General features: G+C 39.4%; 1 protein-coding gene and 1 pseudogene across 2 annotated transcripts in view; one reads left to right on the forward strand and one right to left on the reverse strand.

Moving 5' to 3' along the window:
- The window catches only part of LOC118322038, a 23,454-nt pseudogene extending 19,312 nt beyond the window's left edge, over positions 1–4,142 (forward strand).
- A 1,230-nt stretch (positions 4,143–5,372) lies between these two features.
- rubcn (rubicon autophagy regulator) overlaps positions 5,373–11,141 on the reverse strand; it is a 22,244-nt gene continuing 16,475 nt past the window's right edge. For both annotated transcript variants that reach the window (XM_035653300.1, XM_035653299.1), the window contains 3 exons: positions 10,959–11,112; positions 10,681–10,774; positions 5,373–7,932 (listed from right to left, as the gene is read on the reverse strand). In XM_035653300.1, coding sequence (XP_035509193.1) covers positions 7,796–7,932; positions 10,681–10,774; positions 10,959–11,112 — 385 coding nt within the window. In that variant the 3' untranslated portion in view covers positions 5,373–7,795. The remainder of the gene's footprint in view (positions 7,933–10,680; positions 10,775–10,958; positions 11,113–11,141) is intronic.

Below are 11,141 nucleotides of genomic sequence, written 5' to 3' on the forward strand. Positions count from 1 at the left end.
CTGCAGCTCTTGTTGGGTGTTCCCAGTCTGCAGAGGTCAGTACCTATCAAAAGTGGTACATGAAGGAAAAGTGGTGAGCTGGCAGGGTCATGGGCGGCCAAGGCTCATTGATGCACGTGGCAACAGACGAGCTACTGTAGTTCAACTTGCTGAAAGATGTCAGAACACACAGTGCATCACAGTTTGTTGTGCATAGGGCTGCATAACATTATGACCACCAGGGGGCCCAGATGGTCATAATATTATGGTTGATCTGTGTATATCCATCAGTACAGTGCAAAAAAGAACTGCTAATTGGTAATTCAACATAATTTTAGTTGTGTCAATTTGCTAAAATGTAAACAAATAAAATCAGAAAAACAAAGGGACCATGTTATATTTCCTGAATTATGGGAACTAGTTCCCAAACTAATGAGTATCCCCAATTAAAGCAAAGAATAATGTTATTAACTCTCTTTCCTGTTGCACTATAAATATTTATTTTTTACATTGCTAGTACATAGACAAAAAAGTTAATTATTTCTATTTAAATGTATGTCTTGTGGTTGGTGGCTGTAGTTGTCTGAGGTGCTCCTCTGCACTAGAGGCAAAAAGAAAACATTTATTTTTCTTCACCCTCACTTTCACTATGATGGTGGCCAGCCTGTTGGACACGGTGGTTATCATTAATATCCAGCTCAGCTCCAGCCGGTACCGCGCTCCGCCTCGCTGGCTCAGAGTCCTTGTATTGCAATATCTAGCTGTTGTAGTTTGTCTTCCTCCAGAGAAAAAGAGCAATCGAGTCACTGTCTTCGTCAACCCATCTACTAAAGGTATATTATTATTATTATTGACATTAACTATAGAACTAAAGAATAAGACCTTATACAGTACACACATAATACATGCAGCAAAGGACCTGATTGCCGCTGCAGATACGATTCTTATTATGCAGTGCACAGTCTGTTGATCTACCGAGACGCCCCCTTCTCTTCCCCAATTCCTACCCCAATTATCAGTTACTGTTAGTTACCCATGTTGACCCCTTGACATTAAAATACTTTCAATCACAATAATAATATATGAATATCTTACATTAAAATCAATTTACAATAATATTTTCAGGTGTCCCTGTAGTAATACTAGGAAAACATTTGAACTGTTTGTGGTAACCTGGTAATAATTTTACACCTGCCAGTGCCAGCCAGTACTAACCAAGGTTCAGTTTAGATTTGACATTTTCAGCATAAGTTTTATATGATTAGTAAGTAGTCAATCTATTTTACATGCTTTAGAATTCAAACAAACTATTCTTTTTTATGACAGAACGGACAATTAATTCCAGCATCACCAACATCTCAGAGAGTCATCTTTCAAGCATAACTGCCAATACAACACCACTGAAAACCCCACCGGTCCCTCTGGATTCAGCCCTGCATGAACTGAAGAAGCTGAGCAGAGATCTCACGGCCATCTGCTTCCAGATGGACGAACACTTACAGGGGAACAAAACCGCGCAGGAATGGCAAATGATCGGAAGAGTTATCGACCGTCTGCTGTTCGGCTTTTACATTGTCTTCATCACTGTCAGCTACATCACCATCATATGTATTTGGATCTGGAATAACTGATATGTAGCATGATTTAATTAAGGGGTAGCTATCAGTAAATATGTTATTGTGAATTTAAGCTATTGATAAACAGTTCATCTTAAAAACGTGCTAGAAAATACGTAAATCGCTATGGCATTTAAATGTCTTTCAAAAAGCAAATCAACATCTTCAAGGGAAAAGGAAAACCTCAACCATAACTTAAAATTTGTAATAAACTCAGGTTTGCACATAGGACCTGTGTTTTGTGCTGTAAGTCTGAGATTTTACTTCTGATTATGGAGTTTTTAAAACGGAATAAAACCAAACCAAAAATGTTGCATTATATTCACAAGACGGTGCTATTGGTTAATTGTACAGTGTAACTGTTTGCATGGATGATGTTTAGTTAGATTTCATATATGGATCAAAACAAATGCATTACTACTAACTAGTAACTTACTTTACTAGTAACTTAAGTTATTAGTTAACTTAAGTAGCAGGCAACAGAACTAAGGCTGAGTAACTGGGCTATCTATCTCACACCTTACCTTACTTCCCCTTTTTGGTTGTAATGTATGGTTTTGTTGTTTGCCAACTATCATAATAGATATACCAATATCTCAAAATGTATTCAATGGTGATTTTTTAAAGTAAAAATATGAAAATGCACAGCACTCCAATGTTAGAAGAAATCTGAAGTGAATTTTTCTTTGAAAATCTGACTTCATAAAAAAATATAAATAAGAATAACATGTCCAAAGTGTGCCTAAAATCTTGAGGCGTTGTACCTGTGTCTCTTTCCAAGATCTCTATTAGACGTAGGCCAATCCACTATGTGGTGAACCTCCTGATCCCCAGCTCCTTGCTCATCACAGTGGACCTCTTCAGCTTCCTGCTGCCTCCCCAAACTGTGGACCGATCCTCCTTTAAGATGACCCTCATTCTGGGCTACACAGTTTTCCTGCTCATCATGAACGACCTGCTGCCCATCACTGGAGAGTCAACACCTGTCATCAGTGAGTGACACCTGTGATATTCTTACTTCTTTTATTCCAGAGAAAGTTGAAGGAACACACAATTCACTGTTGCACATGAGCTTCTGAAGCTACAAGCTTCATTTAACCACACACACTTGCATTTGCACTTGCAACATTTATTCAACTATTGAACAAATCAATGGCAATGTCAAAAAGGGAGGAGTGTTTCTTGATAGGGACTATTTCCTAGGTTGAGGAAGTAGTTTTGAGGTAGTTTTATTAAAGTTATTGGGGTTCAATGAGTGTGTAGTTCAATAAGTGTGTGTACATTATGATTCTGGTTATGGTGTGGTTCTTAAAATAAGACACGCCTCCGAGCAGATAATCTGAATCCTGGAACCTTTCAGAATGTCATGGAGATGAATAACAGGTTTCTCAAGTTTTAATGTGAATTATTTCTCAGAAGGCTCGCAAACACAATATAACTGAAAACTACATATGTTAGTAGAATGCATAGAAAGCAAATAGCACTTAAAGAAACAGTCACTGAATCCTCCCTGTTTTTGTTGTCGCTTTCTGCAGACGTTTTCTTCTGCATCACTCTCGCTCTGATGGTGGCCAGCCTGTTGGAGACGGTGTTTATCACAAAGATCCAGTTCAGCTTCAGCCGTAACCATGCGGTGCCTCAATGGCTCAGAGTCGTCGTGTTGCGATATCTAGCTATTGTAGTTTGTCTCCCTCCACAGAAAAAGAGTAACAGAGTCACTGTCTTCCTCAACCCATCTGGAGGTATATTATTATTACATTTTGGTAAATAAATCTCCCCCCCTGAAGTTCCATAATTAGTAACAGAAAATACTGTCGACTTAAGTTTTTAATTTTATTTCTTATTTATTAAGTTTATTTCTAAAACACAAACAATCTATGAGGTGGATGCAAAGAACATCTCTTTCTCTGCCAAGTCCATCATCCATTAATCTATGTGTTTCCAGTTTAACTAATGATCAGGTGTTGCAGTTATAGAGTTAACTGGAAACATACTGTAAAGAATGCAATGGTTCCCAACCCTTTTTGCCCAAAGTTCCCTCACAGATGTGCTCAGGTACCCAATTTTTCCTTTATGGAAATTGTTTGATAGTATTTCACCTTCACAAACCCATCCATGTGTATTGCTTAGAACTAAGGGCCAGGATAAACAAGGTTCAATTCAGATTTGAAGTATTCAGCATAAGTTTTATATGATTAGTAAGTAATCTAGCTATAGAGTTTAAACAATCTATTCTTTTTTATGACAGAACCGGCAAATGAGTTCCATCTTTCAAGCGTAATTGGTGATAAAACTCCACTGAAAACCCCACTGGTCCATCCGGATTCGGCCTTGCATGAACTGAAGAAGCTAAGCAGAGATCTCATGGCCATCCGCCTCCAGATGAACAAACACTTCCAGGGGAGTGAAACTGCACAAGAATGGCAAATGGTTGGGAGAATCACCGACCGTCTGCTGTTTGGCTTGTACATCATCGTCATTACTGTTAGCTTCCTCACCCTCATTTGTATCTGGATCTGGAACCATGTGGTAAACCACCATCACTAGGGGTAAGTTAGCAGTAAATATGTTATTGCGGACTTGGTGATGGGAAAACTGCCATGACCATCACTTGACCTCTGACCTCAAGATATCTGAATGAAAATGGATTCTATGAGTACCCACAAACATACCCACTTTATTTATTTAGTTTTGGGCAAAAACCATGGAGTTTTTTGCATGTGGTATAAATGTGTACCCAGTGTATTTGGATATTTTTGCATACACTATTGGAATTGTACAAATTGGGAATGATTGGAAAGCTGAGACACATACTTCATGCCACACCAGAATGAATGAGTCTGGAAACGCCCATTTTCAAGATAATCCAGCCCACACCGTTCAAGTTTACTGTCTCTTATTCTTATTAGGCTAATTATTATTAGGCTAAGAGGTTGAAGTTCTACTGAATTATTGATTATATTCACTAGATGGTGCTATTGGTTGATTGTTGGGGTTTTTGTACAGTGTGCATAATGTAGGCATGCAGGCACTTAATAACCTAAGTTACTAGTTACTTTGCAGAAACAATTATTAATATAAAATCTAGGTTAAGATAAGACATTATTGATCCCAGAGGGGAAATTCAAAAGCTAATTGTAAAAATTATAATAATTATATGGTATACATTATTCAACATGATGAATACTTTTTTGTTTATATGTATATGTATTTGTATTCAAATTTTGAATGGAAGAGTATTTGTCCACTATGATATTACAGTCCTGCCAGCCCAGCAGATATAATAGTTACTTAAAACATAAAGTTGTTCTTCTTTACAAATCTTATTGGGGAGAACTGGATTTCTTTCTGTATACAATGGCATTTTATAATTAATTTGCAACCAATTTAATAATCAATTAATGTTGTGTTGGTTTCATGTTATAGCTGATAATAAATTAATAATAATATATATATTATCACCTAATGTTGTGTGAGATCTTTTTATTAAGTTTTGGGTATGTGCCTGAACTCAATTTTAATCTCATCCATTAATTTCTATGGACCGGAACAATATTTCTTAGAGATAAAACTTGTAAATCGGTCAAATTTTAATTCCAAAAAATCCTGTTTTTGGTTCTCAACTGAGAGAATTTGCAGTTTTTGCTTGTTTTACATTAAAATAAACTCAATATCAACATTGAACTCAGAACATAATCTTAAGTTAGTTATTTGCAGCCCTGCTTTAGTTTACTAATTTCTTTATAAATGAAACAAAAAACAACAATAACTCTCATCAACAGTCTGGCCATTCTTTTATTGTCAACACAATTACAGAACAAAGGCAAATGAACACAAATAATCATATTAACAATAATTAACATTTTTAATAATAGACACTTTAATCTGTAGTGCACTTTAAACCTCCGCACGCCTCCTTGTTAAAGGCAGTCCATGGACAGTGTGCTGAGTTGAGGAGGCGTTTTCAGTGGAGTCGAGCGGTCACTTCATTCAGGAACCGCGAACTAAAGAGCTCAGTGTTTCGTTTAAAAAGCAGCCTGGTTAAAACTAAAAGACGTGGGTGCAGTTTATCTCTGGAATATTGTTTGCCAGTGCTCAGGGACATAAATATCACATGTATTGCTTTAAGCAGTGTCGCATGAGAGTGTGTTCCTCTCATGAGGGACTGTACACATAAAGCAAAGTCTGTTGAGGATGGTACATACTCTGAAGCCTCATTCATGAACAGGTCGGTATACATAAAATTTGAATAGGACTTAAATTATCTAATTTCTGAAATGTTTGATTCAATCAGTGGGTCGCATATTTGCCTTCCCACAAGATTCTTTCTATCATTAACTATGGCCTGAATGTCATATATTTATACTCTGGTATAATGTAACCCATTATAGAGCCACTAATTAGACATTTGAGAATAAGCCCTAGATTTACAAAATAAAATCAACCTCAAGTTTTTTTAAAAGTCAGCCGTAACGAGTGGAAAGTATCTCTAAAGTTTGTACTAGAGCAGCGTGGCCAAACCTAAGAAGTCACCAAATGATTAAAAGTCTATGAAAGAAAGAAAACAAAACATTTAGCTAAAGTTTTCTAAATTTATTTTCCGACAATATCAGTCCAAGAGGATATTAATGCATTCTGATAATGATTTCGCTACACATTAAGAGTTATAACTATCATCTACTAACCGTAGGCTCTTTTATGTTGGAATCACAATGTAGTGCAACCCAGGTGACAGGAGCTTCATTAAAAGAAACAGTAACATTTCACGGTGAAGGTTCACGTTCTTAGAAACGAACATGAGAAATCCCCCCCTAATAGTGACGTCCCAGCTCACCCCTCCAACAACAACAGACAGGATCAGTGCAATTAACTTTACTCTCTCCATTATTCCAAAAACTACAACGTTAGAAAACAGGCAAGTGCTGATTAGGCTGGTGCCATTTGTGCATGGCTGCATGTACAGCAGGTAGACATGTGCGCACGCACACACACACACACACTCAAAGCAGCACAAAGATGGAAAATTTGCAGATTTCATTTAAAATATTTGCAACACTGATGCTGAAACCCCTTTCCGAAGTCCAGTCCAGCTATAAATTCAACTCCACTAGCTCCACCAGTCTGAGTTCATTGGTCCCAGAGGCACATAAGCGTGGCTAAAATATCTTAAAACAGGACAGTTAGGAGCAGGGAAAAGAAAGGATTAGTTAAATATCTTCTATGTTATCAAATTCAAATAAAAACCTCAACTTAAGGGAAAGGGCTGCTCAAATACAGTAACTGCACTGAAAATCTGTCAAATCAGAAAAGGGAAAAAAAAAAAAAGAAAAAAGAAAGTCAGTCCTGCCATTTTTGGCCACAAAAACAAACTTCAGCTAAGCCAGTAGCCAAAAAAAAAAAAAAAGAATCCCCAGAGTTGAAGCAGTTGCCAGAAGCTGCAATTGTAGGAAGGACAAATATCAAACCTGGGTACAGTAGTCTAAGTAAATACTAATTTTCCTGAATGACTTAAATCTCAAATATATTAGTTTTACCACAGACGTACAAAGTGCCAAGAAGTTACTGCAACATGGCTAGGGTTTTTTCTCATAGTTAAATTTCTCATACAGAACAATTCTGTAAGTGTCAATTTTTTCCAGACTGTGTCACAAGGGAAAGGGGGAGAGGGGAATATTCTCAACTCAAAAATCAATCAAAAAAACTACTTTAAAGCTTATTTTTGGAGAAATACAGATTTGCCAGAATAACTTCTTTATTTTTTACATCCACTAGGTGTCGCCAAAGTGCGAAAATGTTCAAATCCTACAACTTTACTTGTTATGCGCCTGGAACCATCTCTCCGTAAAAGTAGCTAAATGCTCAGTTTCCGATTCAAATGTGACGCTGGCACACGCAAAACTACCGCTACTCACAGAGTAAAGTGCATGTGTGAAAGGGGCGTATCTTACATTAAATGCATGTGAAAATCAATATTAGCCATGTTCCAGTTAAAGACTCACATGACACCAACACTACTGATGCCCTGATGTAGTAAAACCTGCACATCCGGCAATGTACTGAGATCAAAACATCTGTCTGCAGCAGGTATTGTCACCCAGGTCTGAGAGGACTTGGAACAGAAAGAGAGGTGGTCAGTCACTACAATCATGGTCGCATTGTGCTCGTCTCCTTTTGTCTCTGAGTTTCTTCTGTTACCGGCACTAGGTCCCGCCTCCCTCGTCCTCTTGTTCCTCCATGTTTTTGCGCGCCATCCTCTCTCTCCGCTCTGCCAGCCGCTGACAGCGAGGACAGTCTTTACCCGTCCGGAAGCAGCCGCGATGGTAACACGCATGGCACTCTGAAATTGGGGGGGGAGACATCACAAAAACAAGGTTCAGTAATGCGACACTTCAAAGAGCGAGCGTGTCATCTCAGCAGAGGTAGATAACAGCTCCCATCTGCTAAACCAAACAATCCTGCAGTGTTTATGGAAATTAACCAGTTAAACCAGTTTGCTGACAGTGACGCGTGATGTTTCAACGGAACAGCCAATCACAATCAGACTTTGAGGGAGGCAGGGTGAGGAGTGGAGTATAAAAGACAGAAGTGAAAGGCAGCGAGGTAGACGGCGGGAGGAAGCAGGTATGTAAGGAAGCAGATATCCTAGGAAGCGCACACCACACCCTAAACCTGTTCAGACACATCCCATTCTTCCAAAAGAGGCCAAAAAGTGCTTTAAAACTCTTCAATGCCTTAACTTATCTGCTCCAACAGATATTTTACGACTACAATCCCTGATATTGTTTATGTGATTAAAAAAAAAATGTAATGTAAGACAGATAAAATGACAGGCAACTCAAATTCAAAAACAGTGTTTATTTCATATTTACATGAAGATGAAGCTTAAATAATAGCAGTGAGATGTAAAAGCAACTAAAAGCATAAATTAAACATTCATTCTGACATGTCAGTGAGTCACCTCGAAAATTACAAGACATCCTTCAACAAAATTCAAAATAAAAAAAAAGCAACATGGCTTCAAAACAATCACAGATGAGGCAGCGTAACAACAGGCGCCGTTTCCTCTAAGCTGGAGGAAGAGTTTAAATTTCAATGAAACACTACCTCTGACTCAGACAATGAACTACTCAGTAAAATCAGCTAAATTCGACTGGAGCAAAAACTGTCTCTTCCACTGGCTCAAGGGGAACATGTGTAACAGACAACTCTTACAAATGTCTAAACTGAAATGTAAATGTACTTTAATATCTCTGTGGCCAAGACAAAAGCAGTACAGAGCTCAGAGTCAAAGACAGGAAACTAAAAACCACTGAAGACCATTTCAGTATCAGTCAACACCTCTGGAATCAAAGCCATAGGCATCCACCACCAAACTGCAGCCAAATATCTACCCTCCACCACTTGTGCAACTGTGCTGAAAGCCAAACAGACACAAACACAGAGCCAAAGCCAAGAAACACCACTCTAGTGCGAAGAATGAGAAATGTTTCAAAACCAGCAGACGGTTGGAAATGTGAAAAGTTTGAATAAAGAGGTAAACAGAAATACAGAGGTAGGCCTGCACAATTCATTTGTTGTTGTTCTTACAACATTACAGAAAGCCATTTCTGCCGTGAGTAAGACGAGAAGATCGGTAACACTCATCTATCTGCAAAGCATGTAACCATAGTTCCCAAAATATTAAACTATTCTGTTAATGTAACTTAATAACTATGACACCTGTTTACTGGTTATTGTAAAAAAATATGACTGTTAAATCTGACAAAATATTCAGCAATGTGACTGTAGTTTGAATTGTGCAGCCGTACAGACCATAAACGCTGTTAAAATCATGTAAACTGAACTTTTCTTGATATGATTAGTGTAACTAATCAGTTAACTGTTATCAGTCATTAGTTTCTGGACAAATACAAGCTACTGTTTTATCCTCTGATCATGTTCACTAGGTCTTAGGGATTCCTTACCGTTTGCAGCTTGAAATACTGTTTCTCTTTAAATTGCTCTTACTTCCGCTCTCCGTCTTTCTCTACGTCATCTATCTCAGCACTCTCTCCGCCCTCTGCCCCTTCCCTGATCTTCCTGCCTCTGGTTACCCTCCTTGCTTTGCGAGTTTTACGACCTCTCCAGGTAGTCTGGGTATTGATGGCTGGCTGTTCCTCGTCAGTATCCATCTCTCTTTTGCCATCACTCTCCCCACTTCTATCCTCCTCCCCTTCCCCCCCGCTCCTCTCTCTGGACAAAACAGCTGATAGCTGACGAGGTTTAAACAATTTCCCAAGTGTAAATTTCTCCACGTTTTCTGCACCAGGTTTTTCAGTTTCAGCTGTTTGGTCTTTTTCTGAAATGTCATCATTCTCCCCGACCTCCCAACTGGCTCTTCCTTTCTGCTTAGTTCCCGTGACTTTCCCCAAACATATTTTTTCTTCCTCTTTCACTTCTGTTGTTGCTTCGTCCTCTATTTCTATTTTTGAGAAACCCTTGGTAAGACTTGCGAATCCTGACATCTTCCAACGTCCTTTCCTCTCTTGTCCTACTTCATCTAGACTTTCCAAGCTGCTGCATGTTTCACTGTCACTTCTGTCTCCTTTGGAGATGCTCTTCTTTAGTCTATCTATGTGAAGAACCTTTAATAAGTTCATCTTTTCCCTTTTTGCAGGACCATCTCCCTTTTCCTTACTCTTTGCCCTATATACCTCCCCGTGTCGGCCATTTCCTCTCTCTTCCCCTCTTTTATCGCACTTTGTCTCGTCTCTCTCTGGTTCTGTCCCCCTTATCATCTCCTGCTCTTCCTCATTGCTTTTATTCCAAGAGAAAGCTTTCACCAGTTTTCCAGGAGCGAAAGCTTGAAATAACCCCCCTCTTCCCTGTCTCTTTTCTGCTGTGTCAGCCCTTTCCTTTGCCCCTCCATTCACATCTAGCTGTATATCCTCCTCCCCTCCCTCCCCCTCTCTCCTGTCTTTGGAGAGGGCCTTTGCCAGCCTACGAGCTTTGGGGATATTCCAGTCCCTCCAGGTAAGTGGAATGGAGAGGTGGGGGGAGGGGGCTCTCGAGCCGCCCAGGCCTGCCACAAGTAGAGAGGGCTCACCTTCGCAGCGCTGGCACTTGTTAAGCTGGAAGGGGAAGATGATGTCTTTTTCGTTGCCGCAGAACTCGCACACAAAACCCTTTGCCTGGCACAGCTGGGGGAGATCGAGGCCAAAGTGAGAGAAAAAAAAAACAGCTGTAAATCTCCGGTTATTTGCTGACATTACAACAGTTCATGATACGTTAGGATAACCCACTTCCTACTTCTTGTTTTAGTGTGTTTTATCACTGCAATAGACTAACTGGATAAGCTCTCCATGATAAGAGTGGTTATCTTACCACACAGCCAGCTGCGTGCGTGGTACCAAGTTTAAGCAGCTCTTTCATTCGGGGAGCCAGATCACCGTTGCGCACAGCGGTGAGGTCATTGAGGGAAAAGAGGTGAAGGTCCTCTGTCAGGTGACCTGGTAGGCTGTCGAACCGGTCCAGCACCCTGAGGGGCACACACACAAACACACACAC

This window comes from Morone saxatilis, unplaced genomic scaffold (assembly GCF_004916995.1).
Source record: "Morone saxatilis isolate NCDOM2014 unplaced genomic scaffold, NCSU_SB_2.0 Contig12, whole genome shotgun sequence".
Lineage (NCBI taxonomy): Eukaryota > Metazoa > Chordata > Actinopteri > Moronidae > Morone > Morone saxatilis.